This window comes from Ovis aries, chromosome X (genome assembly GCF_016772045.2).
Source record: "Ovis aries strain OAR_USU_Benz2616 breed Rambouillet chromosome X, ARS-UI_Ramb_v3.0, whole genome shotgun sequence".
Lineage (NCBI taxonomy): Eukaryota > Metazoa > Chordata > Mammalia > Artiodactyla > Bovidae > Ovis > Ovis aries.
The window spans coordinates 65,278,967-65,306,218 of NC_056080.1; the positions used below are offsets into that span (position 1 = coordinate 65,278,967).

The following is a 27,252-nucleotide window of genomic DNA, read 5'->3' on the forward strand; positions in this document are numbered from 1 at the left end:
GCTTTATGACACATTTTGAACTTGAATAAAAAATTGCTCTAATTGGCTTTTTATCTAACATCATTTCTATAGTCTAAAATAAATACAAGATAAACAGCAAGTAATAAGTCATTAGCAGAAAAACATAAAGTGAGAGATGGGCATTAAAGTGATGTATAATATAAACCACATTTAAGAATGTATTCCAATATTAAATGGCAAAGTTGAACAATGTAAAACCACAATTACTTTTGCAGCAACCCAATACATTCCTACCAATAGTGTACAAGGGTTCCCTTTTCTCTACATCCTTCCTTCCTAGCATTTATTTCGTTTTTTTGATAATAGCTATTCTAACAGACGTGAGGTAGCATCACACTGTGGTTTTGATTTGCGTTTCCCTGATAGTGATGTTGAGTGCCTTTTAATGTACTAATTAGTTATCTGAATGTCTTCTTTGAAGAAACGTCTGTTCAAGTCCTCTCCTCATTCTTTACAAATCCTTTGCCTTTTTCCTACTGAATTATATTAGTACTTTATATATTTTGGGTATTAACTCCTTATCAGATATATGATTTGGAAATATTTTCTCCCAGTCCATAGGTTGCCTTTAGACTTGATTATTTATTTGGGCAAAAGCTTTTTAGTGTAACGTGGTCCTACTTACTGCCTTTTGTATTTTTTCTTGTGCTTTTCATGCCAAATTGAAAAAAAAAATCATTGCCAAGACTGATGTCAAAGAACTTTTTCCTTCTAGAAGTTTTACAGTTTTGGGTCTTACATTTAAGTGCTTAATCTATTTTGAGTTAATTTTTGTGGGTCCAATTTCATTCATTCTTTTGTGTGTGGATGTCCACTTTTCCAAGCATCATTTGTCAGACATCATCTTTTCCCCATTTAGCATCCTTGGCTCCCTTGTCACATACCAGTTGACCATATATGTATGGGTTTATTTCTGGGTTTGATTCTATTCCATTTGTGCATGTGTCTATTTTTAATGTCAGAATCATACTCTTTTGATTATTATAGTTTTATAATAAAGTTTGAAACCAGAAAATGTAAAGCCTTCAGCCTTGTTCTTCTTTATCAGGATTGCTTTGGATATTTAGAATCTTTCATGTTTCCATATGAACCTCAGAATTGTTATTTCTATTTTTGTGAAAAATGCTATTGGAATTTTGATAGGATTGCATTGGATCTATAGATGGTTTTGAGGGGTTGCTTAGGTTTTTGTTGTTGAGTTGTATGAGTTCTTTATACATTTTGGATATTAACCCCTTATCAGATTTATGACTGCAAATATTTTCTCTCATTATACAGATTGTCTTTTTACTCTTTTGATGGTGTCCTTTGATGCACATGAGTTTTAGATTCTGATGAAGTCTAATTTATATTTTGTTGCCTGTGCTTTTGGTGTTATAGCCAGGAAATCATTGCCAAATCCAATACTATGAAGTTTCACCTCTATTCTCTTCTAAGAGTTTTATAATTTTAGCTCTTAGATCTAGGGCTTTGATCCACTTTGAGTTATTTTTTTATATGGTGTAAATCAAGGATCCAACTTCATTCTTTTGCACCTGGATATCCAGTTTTCCTAGCACCATGTCTGAAAAGACTGTCCCTTTCCCTACTGAATGGACTTGACATCTTTGTCAAAAATCATTTGACCATATCTCTAAGGGTTCATTTCTTGGCTTTCTATTTTATTCCACTTTTCCAGAGATTTCCTTATGCTAATACTGAAGAGGAAAAGTTAAAATTTTACATAACCTCCTGCCTGTTCTGCTTCTGTAACTCAGCTTGCTTCTTGCAAAGTCTGGATCATGTGGGTCTTGTAGTCTCAGAAAGTGGGGACTTAAAAAACTAGGAAATGGAGTTTATCTCACTCACCCTTGCCCTGCTCTTTGCAATTGCCCAGCCCCTGCAAACCTGCTTATTCATGCTTGTCCATGTAAAGGTCAGGCATCCCCTCCCCATCTTGACCACTGTTCCTGCATGCATGAAACCCCTTAGTTTAAACCAGCCTATTAGCAGCTAGTGTTGCCTGTTACAGTCTGTCTACAAAAACTCTGCAATCCCTTTGTTCAGGGCTCAGAGCTTGGAGTGTTAATTCCTCTGGGCCCGCCAGCATAATAAACCAGAGTTCTCCAACTCTCCTAGTACGGTGCTTGGTTTGTTGAGTACTGTTTCTACAACATTTCAACACCTTAGATTATTATAGTTAAGTTATGAAATCAGAGTATATCAGGTTTCCATCTATGTTATTTTTCTAGATTGTTTGGGATTCCCTTGAGATTCTACATGAATTTTAAGATGAATATTTTCTATTTTTGCTAAAAATATCATTTGGGTTTTGATAGGGATTGTATTGAATCTGTCCATCATTCTGGATAATATTGATGTCTTAACAATATTAACTCTTCCAATCTATGAACATGGGCATATTTCCATTTATTTGTGTTTTAGACTTTGTGTTTCAGAATTTCTGAGAGATGGCCTGTTTTTGATTTGCCTTTACTTTAGTGTGCAGTCTATCCTTCAGGGATTCAACTGACAGCCTCAGGTGTTTATCATAGTCCCTTTCACACACACACACACACACACACACAAATGTCCTGAAATGGAGCTTCTGTCTTCCCAGCAGTGAGACTTTATACTTGCTTTCTTGGCCCCTCACTCCATGCAAGCATAGCTTAAGAATCAGCAAATGCCTCAAAAGGAAAGTGCACAGAGAATGGTGACCTTACTTCTCTGAGGTCCTCTTTTCCCCAGGGTTTTGGTTTCTCATGTCTTGGCTGTCTTAATTACTTTCTGATGCCTCCATTCACTGCATTCCCAAACATGAACAAGAACATCTTTCTGGCACCAGCCCCAAGCATGCTGCATCCTGCGTCAGACATAGACTGGCGATTCAATTCACATGATAGTATACATGTTAGAATGTCATTCTCCCAAATCATCCCACCTCTCCCTCTCCCTCTGAGTCCAAAAGTCCGTTATACTGTATCTCATCAGAACTGATTCAAATGAATTCTTTTAACGGCTGAGTAATACTCCATTGTGTATATGTACCACAGCTTTCTTATCCATTCATCTGCTGATGGACATCTAGGTTGTTTCATGTCCTGGCTATTACCATTGGGGTACATAGGTTGTGTCTTATAAGGTAGTTCTATTTTGCAAAGGAATCTACACTGTTCTCCATAGTGGCTGTACTAGTTTGCAACCAACAGTGTAGGAGGGTTTTTTTTAAAACCCAACTAGGATACAGCTAAAAGCTGAAAATCTACCTTATTCTTTTAAACTGTGGCAAAACATATCATAATTCAACCATTCTTGTTCATACACATTAGGTTGCTTCTAATTGTTGTTTTGCCATAGAACAAATTATATTGTAATGAACATCTTTATATATATATATATATATATATAATTATGCATTCATGTGAGTGTTATTAAATAGGGTAGATTCCTAGAAGCAAGGTTGTTGGACAAAGGTATGCATATTAAAACTGTTTACAGGTGATCAAACTGCCTGTGATTTACACTACCACCAGGAGTCCTGAGAGAGTTCATTTATCCACATAATCACCAGCACTGGATATTATTAATCTTAACTTTTATAAAATTGATGGGCAAAACCTTATATTTCACTGTTGTTTTACCTTACACTTCTCCAATCACTGGTGAGTTGAAGCTAAGATAACTTAAAAAGTGTGGTACTAGAAAAGGAGAAACTGATCAATAGCCCCACAAAGGAAGACCAGAATACATACACATACATGTGTGATTCTATATATGTATGTCAAGGCTGTAGTCACCCGCTTATTTAACTTACATGCAGAGTACATCATGTGAAATCCTGGGCTGGATGAGGCACAAGCTGGAATCAAGATTGCTGGGAGAAATATCAATAACCTAAGATATGCAGATGACACTACCCTCATGGTAGAAAGCGAAGAACTAAAGAGCCTCTTGGAGAAGGCAATGGCACCCCACTCCAGTACTCCTGCCTGGAAAATCCCATGGATGGAGGAGCCTGGTGGGCTGCAGTCCATGGGGTCGCTGAGGGTCGGACACAACTGAATGACAACCCACTCCAGTGTTCTTGCCTGGAGAATCCCAGGGACGGGGGAGCCTGGTGGGCTGCCGTCTATGGGGTCACACAGAGTTAGACACGGCTGAAGTAACTTAGCAGCAAAGAGCCTCCTGATGAAAGTAAAAGAAAAGAGTGAAAAAGCTGGCTTAAAAACTCAACATTCAGAAAACTAAGATCATGGCAAATAGATGGGGAAACAATGGAAACAGTGACAGTCTTTATTTTGGGGGGCTCCAAAATCACTGCAGATGGTGACTGCAGCCATGAAATTTAAAGACACTTTCCTTGGAAGAAAAGCTATGACCAACCTAAACAGCATATTAAAAAGCAGAGACATTACTTTACCAACAAAGGTCCATCTAGTCAAGGCTATGGTTTTTCCAGAAGTCATGTATGGATGGGAGGGTTGAACTATAAAGAAAGCTGAGCACCGAAGAATTGATGCTTTTGAATTGTGGTGTTGGCGAAGACTCTTGAGAGTCCCTTGGACAGCAAGGAGATCAAGCCAGTCAATCCTAAAGGAAATCATTCCTGAATATTCACTGGAAGGACTGATGCTGTTACTGAAGCTCCAATAATTTGGCCACCTGATGCGAAGAACTGACTCATTGCAAAAGACCCTGATGCTGGGAGTGATTGAAGGCAGGAGGAGAAGGGGACCAGAGAGGATGAGATGGTTGAATGGCATCACCGACTCAATGGACATGAGTGTGAGTAGGCTCCAGGAGTTGGTGATGGACGGAGAAGACTGGCATGCTGCAGTCTATGGGGTTGCAAAGAGTCACACATGACTGAGTGAACTGAACTGAACTGATGAACTAGTCAGTCAATAGTGCTGGAAAGATGGGCTAAGTATTTTGCAAACAAGTTATAATTCTTAACTCATAAGATAAATTAAAATTCTAGACCAAGAATTAAATGTAAAATGGTAACCATAAAAAACTAACAGAATATGCAATGAAAATGTAAACAATTGATCTAGGGATGGATCTATCTTTCTGAGCATAAGAGCAAAAAAGAAATCAATAAGGAGAAAATTTTACTATATAAAAATATAAAACGCCTATATATCAAAATGAAATCCAAAATTAAAGGGATGGTAATGATAACCCTGTATGCGAGACAGCAAAAGAGACACAGATGTAAAGAACAGACTTTTGGACTCTGTGGGAGAGGGAGAGGGTGGGATGATTTGGGAGAATGGCATTGAAACATGTATACTATCATGTAAGAAATGAATCGCCAGTCTAGGTTTGATACAGGATACAGGATGCTTGGGGCTGGTGCACTGGATGACCCAGAGAGATGATATGGGGAGGGTGGCGAGAGGGGGGTTCAGGGTTGGGAACTCATGTACACCTGTGGTGGATTCATGTCAATGTATGGCAAACCCAATACAGTATTGCAAAGTAAAAAAATAAAATTAAAAATAAAATAAAATAAAATAAAATAGCAACACATTACAGTAACATGTGGAAGACAGAGTGTTAGCATCCCAATACACAATAGATCTTCTTATAGAAACCAATAAGCAATAGACAATTTTACAGCAGAAAAATGGTAAAAAAATAAGTAGAAAATTTGCAAAGTAAATATATAAAAATCTATTTATTTTGTGAAAATAAGTATATCATTCATATGATCAAAAAACAATTGAAAATATTAAGCTTAACATAGATATTAAAATAGTGTTTAGGGAGCTATTTAAGAAAATGTAATGGAGTTCGTCATATATTATGTTACAAAGAACAGATACCAGACTGTTCTTTTATGACATCATTTTTCTGAAAACAAGTGGGTATTTATTTTACAAAAAAATGGTTGGATGCAAATATTGCAAAATTGAAACAGTGGCTTCGTGAGACTGGAGAATCCTAGGTAATTTTTATCTTATACTTTTCCCTATCTTCCAGTTCCATGCAGTCAACATGTATATAGGAATTTTGAATCAGATAACCTGCTACTTGTGAAAACTGGAGAGAATGAGAACAGTAGTATATCTATTCAAATGAAGTTAGGAGATAAATTCACAATTCTTGAAGAAATGAAAGACATAACTTATAAAATGGAGGTATCTGATCCCAAAAAAGTTGAACAAAGGAAAGAAAACAATTATCTAAAAGGAAGTTATAGAATAAGGAATATATACATTAAAAATCTCATTGATAAAAGCATATATAAAATGTTAAGAATTGATAAATATATACAAAAATGTACAGATCCTGCTAGATGTGAAAGCAGTAAGAGACACAATTTTTTTTAAAAAGTAAAGCAAAAATGAAAAAATACATACTCTTACTGGGAATTAAAGAAACTAGCATAACTTTATGTATATTAAAGCTATTAATCTAACAAAAGAAAATGATAAAAACTCAACATTGATGGGGCCATAGAATCAAAAAGGTATGTTTTATATTTATTGATGTCACTAAAAATTGATTTGTTTTTCTTAAGAATTAATCTGGTAGCATGTAACAAGGGCTAAAAAGTTGTTCATACTCTTATCCAGAATCTTTTTTCTGAAAATATACTCTAGGAAAATAGGACTATATTTATGAATGCCTATGAAAAGGTATTTATAGAAGGATAAAAATTTTGGAAAACAATTCAAGTATCCAATAATAAGAATACAATTACTTTAATTTGGTGGAATAATATATAGTTCTTTCAACATGTGGAAATACTTACATGAAAGAATAAGTGAAAAAACCAGCACAAGTTAACATGTACACATTGAGTATGACTATGAAAATATATCTGTATGTACTAATAGATTAGAATTCATATTACATAAAGATTTGAGTTTAACATTTATAAAGCTCTTTTTATTGAGGAAACATTGATTTCACCTCCTTCTCCTCTACCCTGTTCTCTGTACCTACATGTTTGCTTTTATTAGTTTTCTTATATTCCACATGTGATAGAAATCATACAGTGTTCATCTTTGTCTGATTTATTTCACTTAGCCTAACACACTCAAGGCCCATCCATGATTTTGCAAATGGCATGATTTCATCTTTTTTATGGCTAAGCAGTATTCCATTTCTGTCTTTCTGACAACAGCCAATCTTAAAGGTATGAGGTATTATCTCTTTGTGGTTTTTCACTTAATAATTAGTGATATTAACATCTTTTCATGTGCCTGTTGGCCATTTGTAAGTCTTCTTTAGAAAAATGTATATTCAGCTCCTCTGTTCAATTTAATCAGATTGTTTTTTGTTGTTGAGTTGTATGAGTTCTTTATCTATTTTGGATATTAACCTCTCATCAGATATATGATTTGTAAATATCTTCTCCCATTTGGCAGACTGTCTTCTCATTTTATTGATGGCTTCCTTTGTTGTGCAGAAGCATTTTAGTTTGATGTTAATCCCATTTGTTTATTTTTATTTTTGTTTCCCTTGCTTGAGGAAACAGGTAGAAAGAATTAGTAAGACTGATGCCAAACAGTGTACTGCCAATGTTTTCTTCAAGGAGTTTTATGATTTCAGGTATTATATTCAAGTCTTCAATCCATTTTGAGTTAATTTTTTTGTATAGTGTGAGATTAGGATCTGGTTCATATTTATTTTGCATGTGACTCTCCAGTTTTCCTATTTATTGAAGATACTATCCTTTATCCATTGTATGTTCTTTGCTCTTTTGTCATAAATTACTTACCCATATATGCATGGGTGTATTTCTGGGCTCCCAATACTGTTTCATTGATCTATCTGTTTTTCTGCCAATAGCATGGTGTTCTGATTACTGTGGCTTTGCTGTTTGAAATCAGGAAGTGAGATACTTCCAGCTTTGTTCTTTTTTTTCTCAGAATTACTTTGGTTACTTGGGGTCTTTTGTGATTCCATATAAATTTAAGAATTTTTTCTTCTATTTCTGTGAAAAATGTCCTTGGGATTTTGCTAAAGGATTACATTGAATCTGCAGATTGCTTTAAGCAATAAGGACATCTTGACAATGCTAATTCTTTCAATCCTGAGTATGGACTCCGTTTCCATTTATTTGTTTCTTTTTCAGTTTCTTGCAACAAGGTGTTATAGTTTTCAGTATATAGGTCTTTCACCTCCTTGATTAAATTTGTTACTATATACTGTTATTTTGCTGTTGATGTTGAATATTTTGCTCATGTATTTTCTAAAGGGATGATTGTAGATGTCTAGTTAGCAGAGTACAGTATTTAGATTTTAGTCGGTTATTTTAAATGGTGATATGATAGTTTTTAAAATGTCAATATTATCAATATACCAGAAACCTTGTTTCTAAATTTTCTTTATTGAGGTATAGTTGATGTAAAATATTATGTTTCAGATGTACAACACGATAACTCACAATTTTAAAGATTATATTCCATTTATACCTATTATTAATATTGGCTATATTTGCTTATAGTTTATTTATTTTATAGATAGTAGTCTGTACTCCTTAATCCCCTACCCCTGTCTTGCCCCTTTCCCCTTCCCTCTTCCTACTGGTGATTGATCACTAGCTAGTTCTCTATGTCTTTGAGTCTGCTTCTTTTTTATTACAATCAGTAAATGTTTATTCAATTTTTAGATTCCTCATATAAGTGATATCATACAGTGTTTCTCTTTCTCTGACTTATTTCACTTAGTACAATACCATCCATGTTGTCGCAAATGATAACATTTCATTCTTTTTATGGCTGAGTAGTATTTCATTGTGTGTATACATTTTCTTTATTCATTTGTTGATGGACTGTATCTTGACTATTGTAAACAGTCTGCTGTGGATGTGAACATTGTGGCGCATGTATGGTTTCAAGTTAGCATTTTCATTATTTTTGGATATATAGCCAGGAGTACAATTGCTGAGTCATATGGTAGTTCTATTTTTAGCTTTTTGAGAAATCTCTATACTGTTTTCCACATGGCTGCATCAGTATATTACATTCCCATCAACAATGTAGAAGGGTCCTTTTTTCTCCAGTATGTTATATGTGTTCTTTTTGATGATAGTCATTCTGACAGGTATGAGGTGATTTCTCATTGTGATTTTAATTTGCATTCCTCTGATGATTATAATGTTGAGCATATCCCTAGATAGTTTCTTAATTTCTCTTTCTTCTAGCTCACTGTTAGCATATAGAAATGTAACAGACATTTATATTTTGATTTTGTATCCTGAAATTTTACTGTATTTGTTTATTATTTCTAATAGTTTTTCAGTGGAGTCTTTAGAGTATTTTAATATATAAAATAATGTCATTTGCAAATAGTGACAGTTTTACTTCTTTTCCAATTTGGATCCCTTTTATTTCTTTTTCTCATCTAATTGCTCAGGTTAGAACCTCTAATACTATGTTGAATAGGAGTCGCAAGAGTGAGCATCCTTGTCTTGTTCCTAATCTTAGAGAAACAGCTTTCAATTTTTCACCATTGAATATAATGTTAGATGCGGGTTTATCATATTTGACCTTTATTTTGTCCCTTCCATTCCACTTCATTGAGAGTTTTTATCATAAATGAGTGTTGCTGCTGCTGCTGCTGCTGCTGCTAAGTCGCTTCAGTCGTGTCTGACTCTGTGTGACCCCATAGACAGCAGCCCACCAAGCTCCTCCATCCCTGGGATTCTCCAGGCAAGAACACTGGAGTGGGGTGCCATTGTTTTACATTTTGTCAAATGCTTTTTAATTCTTCATTTTCTTAATATGGTGTATCACATTGATCTACAGATGTTGAGCCATCCTTGCATCCCTGGAATAAATCCCACTTAATCATGGATGGTATATGATCCTCCTGATGTATTGTTGAATTCAGTTTGCTAATATTTTGTTCAGAATTTTTGCTTCTATGTTTATCAGAGATACTGGTCTTCAATTTTCTTTTTGTGTGTGTCTTTATCTGGTTTTGACATTAGAGTGATGTTGGTCTTGTAAAATGAGTTAGGAAGTGTTCCCTAACTTCCCTAATTTCCTAAAATGGAAATTCAATTTTTGGGGAATAGTTTGAGAAGAAAAAGTATAAAGTCTTTCAATGTTTGGTAGAACTCACCTGTGAAACTGTCTAGTACTGGACTTTTGTTATTTGGGAGCGTTTTTGATTACTGTTTTAATCTCTGTAATAGTAATAGGTCTACTCAAGTTTTTTATTTCCTCATGGTTTGGTCTTGGAAGGCTATAATTCTAAGAATTTGTCCATTTCTTCTAGGTTGGCAAATTTGTTGGTGTATGGCTATTTATAATATTCTCTTACAATTCTTTGTACTTCTGTGGCATCCATTGTTATTTATCCTCTTTCACTTCTGATTTGTTTATGAGGGCCTTCTCTCTTCTTTATTTTCTTATAACTCTGTACTATGGTATCCATTGTTAGTTATCCTCTTTCACTTCTGGGGGGCTCTCTTTTTTTTTCTTAGTGAGTCTAGCTAATGGTTTGTTGATATTGTTTATCTTTTTAAAGGATCACCTCTTAGTTTAATTGATCTTTTCTATTGTCTTTTTCTATTTCATTTATTTCAACTCCAATCTTTATTATTTCCTTCCATTAACTTGAGTTTTGCTTGTTCTTCTTTTTCCAGTCCCTTTAGGTGTAAGGTAAGGTAAGATTGTTTATCTGAGTTTTCTTTTTTTTTTTTAAAAAAATATTCTTCTCTTCCCGGAGGCAGGGAATAGGGTTTCCAGTGTCAAGCTCCACCTCAGAGCTGACCAGGTTATGGTAGAATGGAACATCCAAATTCCAGTGGCTCCCCTGGCAGGGGACCTAAGGGTCCTATGAGTCTGTGGAGGTTCAGCTTCCAGCCCAGACCAACATCTGGTTTCTGATGCTGCTCAGTTTCCTTGTTTCTTGAGGTAGGCCTGTATTGTTATAAACTTCCCTCCCAGGTTTTGCTGCATCTCATAGATTTTGGTATGTTGTATTTTCATTTGTCTTCAAGTAACTTTTCATTTCTCCTTTGATTTCTTCATTGACCTAATAGTTGTTAATTGGATGTTGTTAAGTCTCCATATATCTGTGATTCTTTCAGTTTTCCTCTTATAGGTAATTTCTAGTTTCATTCCACTGTGATTGGAAAAGATGCTTGATACAATTTAAATCTCCTTAAATTTATTGAGACTTATTTTGTGTCCCAAAATATGGTCTATCCTGGAGAAAGTTCCACATGCACTTGAGAAGAATGTGTATTCTGCTGCATTTCGATGGAATGTTCTATACAAATCTATCTAATCCATCTGGTTGAAAGTTTCACTAAGACTTATTTCCTTGTTGACTTTCTGTCTGATTTAACCACTGATGTAACTGGGGCATTTAAAGTCTCCTACTATTATTGTGTTGCTGCTGTCAGTTTCTCCCTTTAGACCTGTTAATAATTGTTTTATATATTTTGATGCTCCTATGTTAGGTACATATATTAATACTAATCACTGTTATATCTTTTGATGAATTGTCCCTTTTGTCATTATATACTTTCATTTTTGTATGTTACCTTTTTTGGCTTTAAATCTATTTTATCTGATATGAATATGGCTACATCTGCTTTCATTTGAATGCTATTTGCTTGGAGTATCATTTGATATATCTCCCCTTTTAACCCATGTTTGTCTTTAGAGTTGAGATGTATCTCCTGGAAGCAGAAAATAGTTGGGTCTTATTTTTTATTCCATTTAGCCATCATGTGTCTTTTGATTGATGAATTCAATTTATTTATATTTAGGTTAATTATAGATAGATGAAGACAATACTGCCATTTTATCTTTCATTTCTGGTTGCTCTATTATCTCCACTGTTTCTTTTTTATAATTATTTTTTAATTTATTTTAAATTGAAAGATAATTGCTTTATAATATTGTATTGGTTTCTGCTATACATCAAGATGAATTAACCATAGGTATACATATGTCTGGGTTTCACTGGTGGCTCAGTAATAAAGAATCTGCCTCCAATGCAAGAGACCCAGGTTTGATCCCTGGGTTGGGAAGATCCCATGGAGGAGGGCATGGCAACCCACTCTAATACTCTTGCCTAGAGAACTGCATGGACAGAGGAGCCTGGTGGGCTGCAGTCCATAGGGTCACACAGAGTCAGACATGACTGAAGTGACTAAGCAGCAGCAGCAACATATATACGTCCCCTCCCTCCCACCTCCCACCCCTTCCTACTCCTCTAGGTTGTTAGAATCCTGGTTTGAAGTCCCTGAGTCACAGCAAATTCCCACTGGCTATCTATTTCACATGTGATAGTGTGTGAAATTAAATGAAATTTTAATTTTAATGAAATTAAAAAACACTTACTCCTTGGAAGGAAAGTTATGACCAACCTAGACAGCATATTAAAAAGCAGAGACATTACTTTGCCAACAAAGGCCCGTCTAGTCAAAGGTATGGTTTTTCCAGTGGTCATGTATGGATGTGAGAGTTGGACTGTGAAGAAAGCAGAGCGCCAAAGAATTGATGCTTTTGAACTGTGGTGTTGGCAAAGACTCTTGAGAGTCCCTTGGACTGCAAGGAGATCCAACCAGTCCATTCTAAAGAAGATCAGTCCTGGGTGTTCATTGGAAGGACTGATGCTAAAGCTGAAACTCTAGTACTTTGGCCACCTCATGCAAAGAGTTGACTCATTGTAAAAGACCCTGATGCTGGGAGGGATTGGGGGCAGGAGGAGAAGGGGACGACTGGATGAGATGGCTGGATGGCATCACCGACTCGATTGACATGAGTTTGAGTAAACTCTGGGAGTTGGTGATGCACAGGGAGGCCTGGCGTGCTGCAATTCATGGGGTCACAAAGAGTCGGACACACTGAACGACTGAACTGAACTGAACTGAGTGTGTTTATTTCCATGTTACTCTCTCCATTAATCCCACTCTCTCCTTCCTACCCTCCACTCATGTCCACAAGTCTGTTCTCTATGTCTGCGTCTCCACTGTTGCCCTGCAAAAAGGTTCATCAGTACCATCCTTCTAGACTCCATATATATGTATTAATAAATGATATTTGTTTTTCTATTTCTGACTTCACTCTGTATAATAGGCTCTAGGTTCATCCACCTCATTAGAACTGATTCAAATGCTTTCCTTTTTATGGCTGAGTAATATTCCATTGTGTATATGTACCACAGCTTCTTTATCCATTCATCTGTCAGTGGATATCTAGGTTGCTTCCATGACCATATCTCTACTTTCTTTTTCCTTTTGTTTTTGTCTGCCATTTTGGCTTAATGGTTTTCTGTGATATGTTCCTCAGTTTATTCTTTGTGTGTGTGTGTCTACTTTATTTTCACAGTTACCCTGAGGTTTGTATAAAATTTCTTATAGATAAAAGTCTTTTTTATGCTGATAACATCTTATGTTCACTCACCTACATGAGTTCTGTTCTTTTCCTTCTCCCCTTTTATGATTGTGTCATCTCAAATTATCCCTTTTAATGTTATCAGCTTGTTACCAATATAAGATAGGTATAATTATTTTTTGGCTTTCTTTTTTCCCTTTAGCTTTTAATAAGTGTTTACAAATCTATTCTGACAAAGAGTTGCAATTTTATGATTCTATTTACCACCTTGCTTAAAGTTTTGTATGTTTTTCATATTTTGTTTCTGGTAGAAAAGTTCCTTTCAATATCTCTTGTAAGGCAGATCTAGTGTTGATGAATTCCTTCAGCTTTTGTCTAGGAAAGCCTTTATTTTTCCTTCATATCTGAATGATAGTTTTATACATAAAAGTATTCTGGGGTGACAGTTTTGTCTGTATTTTGAGAATGTCATTTCACTCTCCCCTGGCTGTAAGGGTTTCTGCTGAGAAATCTGCTGATAGCTTAATAGGGATTCCTTTGTAGGTTACCATCTTTTCCTCCCCCCACCCCCTGGCTGCCTTTAAAGTTCTTTGTCATTCAGTTCAGTTCAGTTCAGTTCAGTTCAGTCGTTCAGTGTGTCCAACTCTTTGCGACCCCATGAATTGCAGCACGCCAGGCCTCCCTGTCCATCACCAACTCCCGGAGTTTACTCAAACTCATGTCCATCGAGTCGGTGATGCCATCCAGACATCTCATCCTCTGTTGTCCCCTTCTCCTCCTGCCTCCAATCCCTCCCAGCATCAGAGTCTTTTCCAATGAGTCAACTCTTTGTCATTAACTTCTGACAATTTTAATATAATATGATCTTAGAAAAGGTCCTTTTTGCAATTAGCTTAATTAGGTGTTCTCATTGCTTCATAGACTTGATTGTCCAGCTTCTTCCCCAAGTTTGGGAAGATATCAGCTATAGTTTTTTAAAATACTTTCTCTGTTCTCCTCTTCTCCTTGTGGGATACCCATTATTCTAGTGCTGTCTTTCCTAAAAGAGTTGTGTAGCTCCCATATGATTTCTTCTTTTTATATGTATCTTACTTTTCTTTGCTCTTCTTTTTTTTTTTTTGCTCTTCTATTTGTATCGTTTCTAGGTTTCTATCTTTGAGCTCACTAATGCTGTCTTTCATATCATCTGCTCCATTTCCAATACTTTCTAATACATTCTTCATCTTGTTTATTGTGTTCTTCAGCTCAAGAATTTCTGTTTGGTTCATTTTTAGAGTTTTAATCTGGTTGGCAAAGTATTCCTTTTGTTCACTAATTTTATTCCTGACCTCATTAAACTGTCTTTCTAAGTCTTCTTGTATCTCACTGAGCTTCTTCATGATGTCTATTTTGAATTCTTTATCAGTTAGATCTCAAAATTCCATGAATTTAAGTTTGGTTTCTGGAGAATTGTCATTTTGCTTGATGGATTGTTCCTCTGCTGGCACATTTGAAATTAAATGACAGGTTGGGAGTTACAATTTTCTTTTGTCTTCCAGTAGGTGGCGGTATTAGGTAGTTTTTGGTTTTGCTTACCTGAGTTGCCTCTGGTTATATTTGAAAGCTGGCAGTTTCCAGCCTCTACGAGATGTTTCCTCTGTGTCTTTGCTTTTGCTTCCTGTTCCTCTATGGTCATTGCTTCAATGCTTCTGCCAGAGCTGCTGTCATTACTGCGATGGTGGGGTCTTCTCTGGTGTGGGAGATCCCCTGAGACACAGGCTCTGCTTTGGGGAAAGGGGAACAATGTAGGAGGGGAAGCTGGGTGCACAGGCGCCTCTACTGTGTCCGGTGCTATCAGGTTCACTGAATTTCCCAGTGCAAATAAGGAGGGGCCGGAGTATAGGATCACAGGTGCCTCAGTGGCAGGAAAGATACGGTCCCAGGCCCCATTGCTGCTGCTGCCGCTAAGTTACCTGTGGTGGTGGGCGCCAGTGCGGTCACTTCCTAAAGTCAGGGTCATGTGTGCTGCTTCCCCTGCTGCTACTGGGCTCTCTGAAGCTGTGGGCTCAGCTGCCACAGTCAGACAACTGGGACTGCAGGCATCAACTTCGTTGTTCCCTCGTTCCATCTCCTCTATGTGTTCCAGTCCACCATCTTTAGATGTACAGAGGTGTGGAATTTTTCAGCATCCTGTCATGTTAGGCAGAGGCACCTTCACTGTATTGTGAATGTTTTACTGGTTGAAGGTGTGAGACAAAGGTACCTTTTCACTCCACTGTGTTTCTGACAGCACTCACCTATAATGTTCTTATGTTCCCAAAGTTGATTAACCACATAATATTTAAAAATTAAAAACAAACATATTATGGAACTGAAATAACAGTATTTGAGGTGAGGCATATCTTCCCTGATGGCTCAGAGTGTCTGCCTCCAATGTGGGAGACCCGGGTTCAATCCCTGGGTTGGGAAGATCCTCTGGAGAAGGAAATGGTAACCCACCCCAGTATTCTTGCCTGGAGAATCCCATGGACGGAGAAGCCTGGTAGGCTACAGTCCATGGGGTCGCAAAGAGTCGGACATGACTGAGCGACTTCACTTATAGAATCCCACTTAATTAACATATATAAATGTACATATCCTGTTTTCCTTGGTGGAATCACAGCTGTCATTCAATGAATCCTTAAAGCAATTTTGTTATTGTGAAATCATTAAAATAATGGAACTATGAAGAAACATGTGGTTCAGACAGTAAAGAATCCGCCTGTAATGAGGGAGACCTGAGTTTGATCCCTGGGTTGGGAAGATCCGCTGGAGGAGGGCATAGCAACCCACTCCAGTATTCTTGCCTGGAGAATCCCCATGGCAGAGGAGCCTGGCAGGCTACAGTCCATGGGGTTGCAGAGCCGAACACAACTGAGTGACTAAGCATACACACACTCATTTTATAAGGCAAATCTATTTACTTCCTCCTATATTCTGTATATAATGCCATTTTAATAGCATTTATAACACTGTACTATAATTATTTGGTTATATGTCTATGTCTCTCACAGCATCAAGCCCAGTGCCTGGTACAGAAATGTGAACAACAGATCCTTATGAAAAAAAGAATGAAGGAAGCAAATGAAGGAGCACATTTGGAAAATAAATATAACTTGCTACTTGAGTCCCTGAAATGTTTGATTATTCATTAAACTGAAGTCCTGGAGACATAGCAGCCCTCATTTCCTTTGGCTAGGAAATAATAAATTAGCAACAGGCCCAAAACAGTGTATAGGCTTTGAAAAAGTAATCAGTAAGGAGTTTGTTTTTGTTTGTTGGAAAGATCTGATGTGATGAAGGTAGATTTCAAGAATGAAGGCCCAGAACTTGCAAGTTACCTATAGCCTAGTAAGATTATGCTGAGTTTAGAACAATAGATGTGAAGAAAAGGGTAAAATGTATCAACTTCTAAGTGAAAGCCAGAGAGAATCATATTAAAGGCACCAACAGGACTTGCACAAACTCCAAACCACAGAGACTTCTAAGAAGGACAAAGAAGACAGTGACTACAAGATCAACTATATTCATGGAGTAAGATTTGGGTTAGGGCACTAGGGCTTCCTAGTGGTTCAGGGGTAAAGAATCTGCCTGCTATGCAGGAGATGTGGGTTTGATTCCTGGGTCAGGAAGATATCCTGGAGAAGAAAATGGCAACCCACTCCAGTATTCTTGCCTAGAAAATCCCATGGTCAGAGGAGCCTGGAAGGCTACAGTCCATGGGGTCTCAAGAGTCAGACATGACTTAGCAACTAACCCACCACAACCACCAAGATTTGGGTTAGACAGAGACATACTTTTCTTATTTCAAAAGATTTAGTGCTAGTGGATTGGTATCTGGAGACTGGTATCTAGCCTCAGACTAGAGTGAATGGCCAAGGAGGTTTAAAAAAAACAGAAAGCAGGTTCTGGGAAGGACTGAGGTACCCCATCTCACCTAGAAAAGCATCAGTGCAAATTAATCTCAGATGTTTCAGAGACTTGACTTGTCATTTACCACAAATAGGGTTGAGTATGTAGAAGGAATAGAGGGATCAGTAATTTGCAATATTCAAGGTAATCTGTGGCTAGATTTCAAAAATTAATTAGGCCCTGAGACTTAATTAGGATCTGAGACCTATATTCAATAAACTTGATAATTTCTATGTGTTTATATTTTAGTTTTCCATTTTTTTTCTAATAAATTTCTTTAGGAACTTCCAAACTTATATTTAATTTAAAAAGAAAAGGGATTTCCTACATTATAGCTAGAATGGAAAGGTGAGAGAAATCCATATATTCATAAAGCCAGATGAAATATTAGTAGCTCTGGGAGTTCAGGCCCTGCTGACATAAAATATGAGTTCTGGGAGTGAGATGGGGGAGGGGAGGGAGGCTCAAGAGAGAGGAGATATAATTAGGGCTGATTTTCATTGTTGTATGGCGCAAACCAACACAACACTGCAAAAGCATGTTTCCTCCAATTAAAAAATAAATTAAAAATATGGATGCTAAGAAAGACAAAGAACAGTAAGCTTTGACTGCTAGTCCTTTCCTCTTTGGTTGATTCCCTCTCGATTTAGATCTACATAACTGTATGGAAATTGAGTATCTGGAGTAGGTTTGGTAACAAGGGAAGGAGGCTGGTTTGGGGCTGGACAAAATTTGGCTTGGCTTTAATTATTATTATTATTTTTAACATAAATTTATTTATTTTAATTGGAGGCTAATTACTCTACAATATTGTATTGGCTTTGCCATACATTGACATGAATCTGCCATGGATGTACATGTGTTCCTCATCCTGAAACCCCCTCCCACCTACCTCCCATACGATCCCTCTGGGTCATCCCAGTGCACCAGCCCAGAGCATCCAGTATCATGCATCGAGCCTGGTCTGGTAATTCATTTCACATATGATATTATACATGTTTCAATGCCATTCTCCCAAGTCATCCCACCCTCGTCCTCTCCCACAGAGTCCAAAAGACTGTTCTATATATCTGTGTCTCTTTTGCTGTCTCGCACACAGGGTTATCGTTACCATCTTTCTGAATTCCATATATATGCATTAGTATACTGTATTGGTGGAGAAGGCAATGGCACCCCACTCCAGTACTCTTGCCTGGAAAATCCCATGGATGAAGGAGCCTGGTAGGCTGCAGTCCATGGGGGCGCCAAGAGTCGGACACGACTGAATGACTTCACTTTCACTTTTCACTTCCATGCATTGGAGAAGGAAATGGCAACCCACTCTGGTGTTCTTGCCTGGAGAATCCCAGGGACGGGGGAGCCTGGTGGGCTGCTGTCTACGGGGTCACACAGAGTCGGACACAACTGAAGTGACTTAGCAGCAGCAGCAGCAGCAGCATACTGTATTGGTGTTTTTCTTTCTGGCTTACTTCACTCTGTATAATAGGCTCCAGTTTCATCCACCTCATTAGAACTGATTCAAATGTATTCTTTTTAATGGCTGAGTAATACTCCATTGTGTATATGTAACACGGCTTTCTTATCCATTCGTCTGCTGATGGACATCTAGGTTGCTTCCATGTCCTGGCTATTATAAACAGTGCTGCAATGAACATTGGGGTACATGTGTCTCTTTCAATTCTGGTTTCCTCAATGTGTATGCCCAGCAGTGGGATTGCTGGGTTGTATGGAAGTTCTATTTCCAGTTATTTAAGGAATCTCCACAATGTTCTCCATAGTGGCTGTACTAGTTTGCATTCCCATCAACAGTAAGAGGATTCCATTTCCTCCACACCCTCTCCAGCATTTATTGCTTGTAGACTTTTGTATCACAGCCATTCTGACTGATGTGAAATGGTACCTCATTGTGGTCTTGATTTGCATTTCTCTGATAATGAGTGATGTTGAGTATCTTTTCATGTGTTTGTTACCCATCTGTATGTCTTCTTTGGAGAAATGTCTATTTAGTTCTTTGGCCCAGTTTTTGATTGGGTTGTTTATTTTTCTAGAATTGAGCAGCAGAGTTGCTTGTATATTTTTGAGATTAATTCTTTGTCAGTTGCTTCATTTGCTATTATTTCCCCCCATTCTGAAGGCTGTCTTTTCACCTTGTTTATAGTTTTTTGTTGTGCAGAAGCTTTTAAGTTTAATTAGGTCCCATTTGTTTATTTTTGCTTTTATTTCCAATATTCTGGGAGATGGGTCATAGAGGATCCTGCTGTGATTTATGTCGGAGAGTGTTTTGCCTATATTCTCCTCTAGGAGTTTTATAGTTTCTGGTCTTATGTTTAGATCTTTAATCCATTTTGAGTTTATTTTTGTGTATGGTGTTAGAAAGTGTTCTAGTTTCATTCTTTTACAAATGGTTGACAGTTTTCACAGCACCACTTGTTAAAGAGATTGTCTTTAATCCATTGTATATTCTTGCCTCTTTTGTCAAAGATAAGGTGTCCATAGGTGCGTGGGTTTATCTCTGGGCTTTCTATTTTGTTCCATTGATCTATATTTCTGTCTTTGTGCCAGTACCTTACTGTCTTGATGACTGTGGCTTTGTAGTAGAGCCTGAAGTCAGGCATGTTGATTCCTCCAGGTCCATTCTTCTTTCTCAAGATTGCTTTGGCTATTCGAGGTGTTTTGCATTTCCATACAAATTTTGAAATTATTTGTTCTAGCTCTGTGAAAAATACCATTGGTAGCTTGCTAGGGATTGCACTGAATCTATAGATTGCTTTGGGTAGTATACCCATTTTCAATATATTGATTCTTCCAATCCAGGAACACAGCATATTTCTCCATCTATTAGTATCCTCTTTGATTTCTTTCACCAGCGTTTTATAGTTTTCTATATATAGGTCTTTAGTTTCTTTAGGTAGATATATTCCTAAGTATTTTATTCTTTTCATTACAATGGTGAATGAATTGTTTCCTTAATTTCTCTATTTTCTCATTATTAGTGTATAGGAATGCAAGGGATTTCTGTGTGTTGATTTTATATCCTGCAACATTACTATGTTCATTGATTAGCTCTAGTAATTTTCTGGTGGAGTCTTTAGGGTTTCCTATGTAGAAGATCATGTCATCTGCGAACAGTGAGAGTTTTACTTCTTCTTTTCCAATTTGGATTCCTTTTATTTCTTTTTCTGCTCTGCTTGCTGTGGCCAAAACTTCCAAAACTATGCTGACTAGTAGTGGTGAAAGTGGGCACTCTTGTCTTGTTCCTGACTTTAGGGGAAATGCTTTCAATTTTTCACCATTGAGGATAATGTTTGCTGTGGGTTTGTCATATATAGCTTTTATTATGTTGAGGTATGTTCTTTCTATTCCTGCTTTCTGGAGAGTTTTTTTTTTTTAATAAATGGATGTTGAATTTTGTCAAAGGCTTTCTCTGCATCTATTGAGATAATCATATGGCTTTTATTTTTCAATTTGTTAATGTGGTGAGTTACATTGATTAATTTGTGGATATTGAAGAATCCTTGCATCCCTGGGATAAAGCCCACTTGGTCATGGTGTATGATCTTTTTAATGTGTTGTTGGATTCTGATTGCTAGAATTTTGTTAAGGATTTTTGAATCTATGTTCATCAGTGATATTGGCCTGTAGTTTTCTTTTTTTGTGGCATCTTTGTCAGGTTTTGGTATTAGGGTGATGGCGGCCTCATAGAATGAGTTTGGAAGTTTACCTTCCTCTGCAATTTTCTGGAAGAGTTTGAGTAGGATAGGTGTCAGCTCTTCTCTAAATTTTTGGTAGAATTCAGCCATGAAGCTGTCTGGCCCTGGGCTTTTGTTTGCTGGAAGATTTCTGATTACAGTTTCAATTTCCGTGCTTGTGATGGGTCTGTTAAGATTTTCTATTTCTTCCTGGTTCAGTTTTGGAAAGTTGTATTTTTCTAAGAATTTGTCCATTTCTTCCAAGTTGTCCATTTTATTGGCATATAATTACTGATGGTAGTCTCTTATGATCCTTTGTATTTCTGTGTTGTCTTTTGTGATCTCTCCATTTTCATTTCTACTTTTATTGATTTGATTTTTCTCCCTTTGTTTCTTGATGAGTCTGGCTAATGGTTTGTCAATTTTATTTATCCTTTCAAAGAACCAGCTTTTGGCTTTGTTGATTTTTGCTATGGTCTCTTTTGTTTCTTTTGCATTTATTTCTGCCCTAATTTTTAAGATTTCTTTCCTTCTACTAACCCTGGGGTTCTCCATTTCTTCCTTTTCTAGTTGCTTTAGGTGTAGAGTTAGGTTATTTGACTTTTTTTCTTGTTTCTTGAGGTATGCTGGTATTGCTATGAACCTTCTCCTGCTTTTACAGTGTCCCACAGGTTTGGGGTTGTTGTATTTTCATTTTCATTCATTTCTATGCATATTTTGATTTCTTCTGTGATTTGTTGGTTATTCAGCAGTGTGTTGTTCAGCCTCTATATGTTGGAAGTTTTAATAGTTTTTCTCCTGTAATTGAGATCTAATCTTACTGCATTGTGGTCAGAAAAGATGCTTGGAATGATTTCAATTTTTTTGAATTTATCAAATTTAGATTTATGGCCCAGGATGTGATCAGTCCTGGAGAAGGTTCTGTGTGTGCTTGAGAAAAAGGTGAAATTCATTGTTTTGGGGTGAAATGTCCTATAGATATCAATTAGGTCTAACCAGTCTATTGTATCATTTAAAGGTTGTGTTTCCTTGCTAATTTTCCTGTTTAGTTGATCTATCCATAGGTGAGAGTGGGGTTTTAAAGTCTCCCACTATAATTGTGTTATTGTTAATTTCCCCTTCCATGCTTGTTAGCATTTGTCTTACATATTGTGGTGCTCCTATGGTGGATGCATATATATTGATAATAGTTATATCTTCTTCTTGGATTGATCCTTTGATCATTATGTAGTGTCCTTTGTCTCTTTTCACAGCCTTTGTTTTAAAGTCTATTTTGTCTAATATGAGTACTGCTACTCCTGCTTTCTTTTGGTCTCTATTTGCATGGAATATCTTTTCCAGCCCTTCACTTTCAGTCTGTATGTGTCCCTTGTTTTCAGGTGGGTCTCTTGTAGACAACATATACAGGGGTCTTGTTTTTGTATCCATTCAGCCAGTCTTTGTCTTTTGGTTGGGGCATTCAACCCATTTACGTTTAATGTAATTATTGATAAGTATGATCCTGTTGTCATTTACTTTTTTGTTTTGGGTTTGAGTTTATACACCCTTTCTGTGCTTCCTGTCTAGAGAAGATCCTTTAGTGATTGTTGGAGAGCTGGTTTGGTGGTGCTGAATTCTCTCAGCTTTTGCTTATCTGTAAAGCTTTTGATTTCTCCTTCATATTTGAATGAGATCCTTGCTGGGTAGAGTAATTAATCTGGGCTGTAGGTTATTTTCTTTCATCACTTTAAGTATGTCCTGCCATTCCCTCCTGGCTTGAAGAGTTTCTATTGAAAGATCAGCTGTTATCCTTATGTGAATCCTCTTGTGTGTTATTTGTTGTTTTTCCCTTGCTGCTTTTAATATCTGTTCTTTGTGTTTGATCTTTGTTAATTTGATTAATATGTGTCTGTGGGTGTTTTTCCTTGGGTTTATCCTGTTTGGGACTCTCTGGATTTCTTGGACTTAGGTGATTATTTCCTTCCCCATTTTAGGGAAGTTTTCAACTATTATCTTCTCAAGTATTTTCTCATGGTCTGTCTTTTTGTCTTCTTCTTCTGGGACTCCTATGATTCGAATGTTGGGGCGTTTAACATTGTCCAAGAGGTCTCTGAGATTGTCCTCATTTCTTTTAATTCATTTTTCTTTTTTTCCTCTCTGATTCATTTATTTCTACCATTCTATCTTCTATCTCACTTATCCTATCTTCTGCCTCTGTTATTCTACTGTTGGTTCCCTCCAGAGTGTTTTTTTTTTATCTCATTTAATGCATTATTCATTATTGATTGACTCTTTTTATTTCTTCTAGGTCCTTGTTAAACCTTTCTTGCATCATCTCAATCCTTGTCTCCAGGCTATTTATCTGTGATTCCATTTTGTTTTCAAGATTTTGGATCATTTTCACTATCATTATTTGGAATTCTTTATCAGGTAGATTCCCTATCTCTTCCTCTTTTGTTTGGTTTGGTGGGCATTTATCCTGTTCCTTTACCTGTTGGGTATTCCTCTGTCTCTTCATCTTGTTTATATTGCTGTGTTTGGGGTGGCCTTTCTATATTCTGGCAGTTTGTGGAGTTCTCTTTATTGTGAAGTTTCCTTGCTGTTGGTGGGGTTGTACAGGTGGCTTGTCAAGGTTTCCTGGTTAGGGAAGCTTGTGTTGGTGTTCTGGTGGGTGGAGCTGGATTTCTTCTCTCTGGAGTGCAATGAAGTGTCCAGTAATGAGTTATGAGATGTCAATTGGTTTGGAGTGACTTTGGGCAGCCTGTATATTGAAGCTCAGGGCTGTGTTCCTGTGTTGCTGGAGAATTTGTGTGGTATGTCTTGCTCTGGAACTTGTTGGCCCTTGGGTGGTGCTTTGTTTCAGTGTAGGTATGGAGACATTTGATGAGCTCCTGTCGATTAACGTTCCCTGGAGTCAGGAGTTCTCTGGTGTTCTCAGGATTTGAACTTAAGCCTCTTGCTTCTGGTTGTCAGTCTTATTTTTACAGTAGCCTCAAGCCTTCTCCATCTATACAGTACTGTTGATAAATCATCTCCTTTTGAAGACAATGGGCTGCTTTTCTGGGTGCCTGATGTCCTCTGCCAGCATTCAGAAGTTGTTTTGTGGAATTTACTCAGCGTTCAAATGTTCTTTTGATGAATTTGTGGGGGAGATTGTGGTCTCCCTGGCCTATTTCTCTGCCATCTTCAGCTTTCATTATTAAAAGACCAGTCTTGGTAAAGGAAAAAAGTACACACACAGACACACACAGACACACACACACACTATAGGCTTTGGATTTGTAAGTGGGAATCTACTATCTAGGCTATATTCTTTATTTATATATTTACTCATTTGTGGCTTGATTTAAGATTGCATTAATTTCCATTTGGTGCTATAACAAATTAACATAAACTTAGTAGCTTAAAACAACATAAAAGTATACTCTTACAGTTCTAGAGGTCAGAAGTCCAAAATGAGCGTTATGGCTATTATAGGGTAAAATAAAAATCAAGGTGTCAAGCATAACTGGTTCCTTCTGGAGACTCCAGGGGGAGAATCTGATCTTTGACTCTTCCAACTTCTTAGAGGATAAGGCCAGTAGCCTTATCACTCTAATCTCTTGCTTCTGTCATCACATGTCCTACTTCTATAGTCTGATCTCCCTCTGGGTACCTCTTATAAGAAGACTTATGACTATATTTAGTGCCCACCTGTATAACCCAGAATAATCCCCTCCACCAATCTCAGTTTCCTTTACCTAATAACACCCACAAAAATCCTTTTTGCCATATAAGGTAATGTTCACAGGTTCCAGGGATTAGGGTCTGAATATCTTTCAGGGCCACTACTGAGCTTTCCACAAAGATAGTTTAGAAATTTTGCACATCCTTTTTTTTTTTAAAGTTAACATCATAGTAATTTGTTTAATGTGAAATTTGTAATATCTTGCATAAATTTTTAATTTGTAGTAATTTGTTTAATGTGTTTATCACCAAATTTAATATATACATTGAATAAAAAAATAAGTACTAATTAAAAATAAGTATTAGATCAAGAATTGGAATTTTAAAATATTATCAACTAATTCATTACATGACAAAGTATAAATGACCTAGACACAAGCTCCTTGGCTATTAATCTACATAGAATTCCTATTTTTCAAAACAGAAATATAGGTCCCAAGAAAGAGAAGAAGAACATATTGGTTAAGCACACACTTGGAACGAAGATACAACATTGCCTGGTAACAATCATGCCCTTTGTACCAAAGAGTTCATAAAACACACTGAAAATTATCGACCCTGTTCAGGGTATATAGGGTTAGAAACTTTGATTCCAGAGACTCTAAATTCCATTTCAGATCTAGTTTAATAAAGCAATAAAAATAAAACATCAAGAAAATATAAAATGGAAGGAAACAAGCCTGTATTGAATAATGCTTTGATTCTAGCAGGTTAGCCAATCTCCTTACCTAGGCTGGAATAAATGTGGCTGAGAATACGAGCTGGTTGTACTCTGATGGGGTATACCTCAGCAATGGTCTCCACATCAATTCCCTTGTTCTTCAAAATGGATTTGATTTCTTCTGTTTCAGCTAGAATGGAAACTGTAGGAAAGAAAAAAAAAGATGAGGTTAACAGAAAATTTTATTTCAACAGGAACCTAAAGATCTCTCAAGAAAGAAAGTGAAGTAGCTCAGTTGTGTCTGACATTTTGTGACCCCATGGACTGTAACGTATCAGGCTCCTCTGACCATGGGATTTTCCAGGCAAGAGTACTGGAGTGGGTTGCCATCTCCTTCTCCAGGAGATCTTCCCAACCCAGGGATTGAACCCAGGAAGTCCAAAAGATCTCTCTCAAGCTACACAATATTTTTTGAAGGGAAGATAAAAAGAAGAGAAGGAAATTAACAGTTATTACAAACTTAGGAAACAAGCATCATGCTAGGTACATAACGATATCTAAATGGAAAAGGAACTAAGACCTTGTGACTAGAATATTCAATTCTGTTTTTTGTCTATATACCTATGTGCCTCTAGAGAACACCACGCTTGCTTTGTATCTGGGTTTCTATGTTTAAATAGAAAAAAAGAGGCCAGGGACAGCATTATGAAGATAATAAAGAATAACCTAATGATACAAATCACTCTATAGCTAGAGAATGATAGAATGCAAGGTAAATTCAGGATAAAGAATTGAGGTGCCCTATTTGAAATTGTGTGTGGTTGTTCTGGGGGATGGGGGTAACACTTTTCTAGACTCAGAGCCTACCAAGCCTGGTAGCTCCCTTTTCATCCTCTTACACTCACATCTCAGAAGTGCTCATCATACTCACAAGGGAGAAGAAGTCCAGGCCGGCTCACTGACTCTTCCATTTATTTTCCCTTTATGGGACTGATACCTGTCTGGGGGCCAATAATCTCAATGGGACCTCAACTGGCTTAATGCTAAGCAATAGGGGCAAACATGAGCCCTACTCCTGCTTCTCTAGTGCCACTGTGTTGTGTTAGTTGCTCAGTCATGTCCGACTCTTTATGACCCCACGGACCCCAGCAGGCTCTTCTGTCCATGGAATTCTCACGGCAAGAACACCGGAGTGTGTTGCCATTCCCTTCCCTAGCTAGTGCCACAAGGTGTGTTGAATTGGGTTTATGAGAAAATTAAGGTGCCATTTGGTTCATGCCAGCTTACTAGTATTGTCTATGTTGAGTTTGGGGGGCAAAAGCCTAGTTAACAAAGTGCTACTCTGCATTCCTTTTCCATTATCTTTTGTGTATTTTTCTGTCTTGGGGAGCTCATGGTGTTGTGTTGCTGTGATCTGGGGCAGGATACGCAGGGTATTGTGATTACAGGGTCCTCTGGATATAACACCACCTTGATTACTTCTAACTGAAAAATGACAAAGATTCTCCAGGGAAAATAAACAAAGGTAGAATAATGGTGGGATGACAAAATCCAGGGAAACACATGTGGTCATCCTTTCATTCACTAATAAACATTTACTAAGCACTTTAATGGATAAGGCATTATGCTAAAAACTAGGGATTTAGAGATGAATAAGTTAGTTTCTCCTTCAAGGAGCTCACAGTGTAATAAAATTGTCACATACATAAACTGATTATAAAACAAATTGCAAAGTATATATACATATATGTGTGTATATCTATCTATATATATATATATATGAACATTATGAGACCACCCAAGAGTGACACCTATCTAGTCTGAAGTTGGTAGAGGGAAGTTTCAGAAAAGACTTCCTGAAGGAGTTGATGTCTAAGCTGAATTTGAAAGAATGAATAAGTTAGCCAGGAGAAAGAAGGGAATAGGAATGAGGAAATTAATTTTA

At 37.0% G+C, this 27,252-nt stretch overlaps 1 protein-coding gene across 6 annotated transcripts in view; it reads right to left on the bottom strand.

The window, feature by feature from the left end:
• PHKA1 (phosphorylase kinase regulatory subunit alpha 1) overlaps nucleotides 1-27,252 on the bottom strand; it is a 171,903-nt gene that overhangs the window by 90,909 nt on the left and 53,742 nt on the right. For all 6 annotated transcript variants that reach the window (XM_027963242.3, XM_027963241.3, XM_027963240.3 and 3 more), the window contains exon 14: nucleotides 25,375-25,509. In XM_027963242.3, coding sequence (XP_027819043.1) covers nucleotides 25,375-25,509 — 135 coding nt within the window. The remainder of the gene's footprint in view (nucleotides 1-25,374; nucleotides 25,510-27,252) is intronic.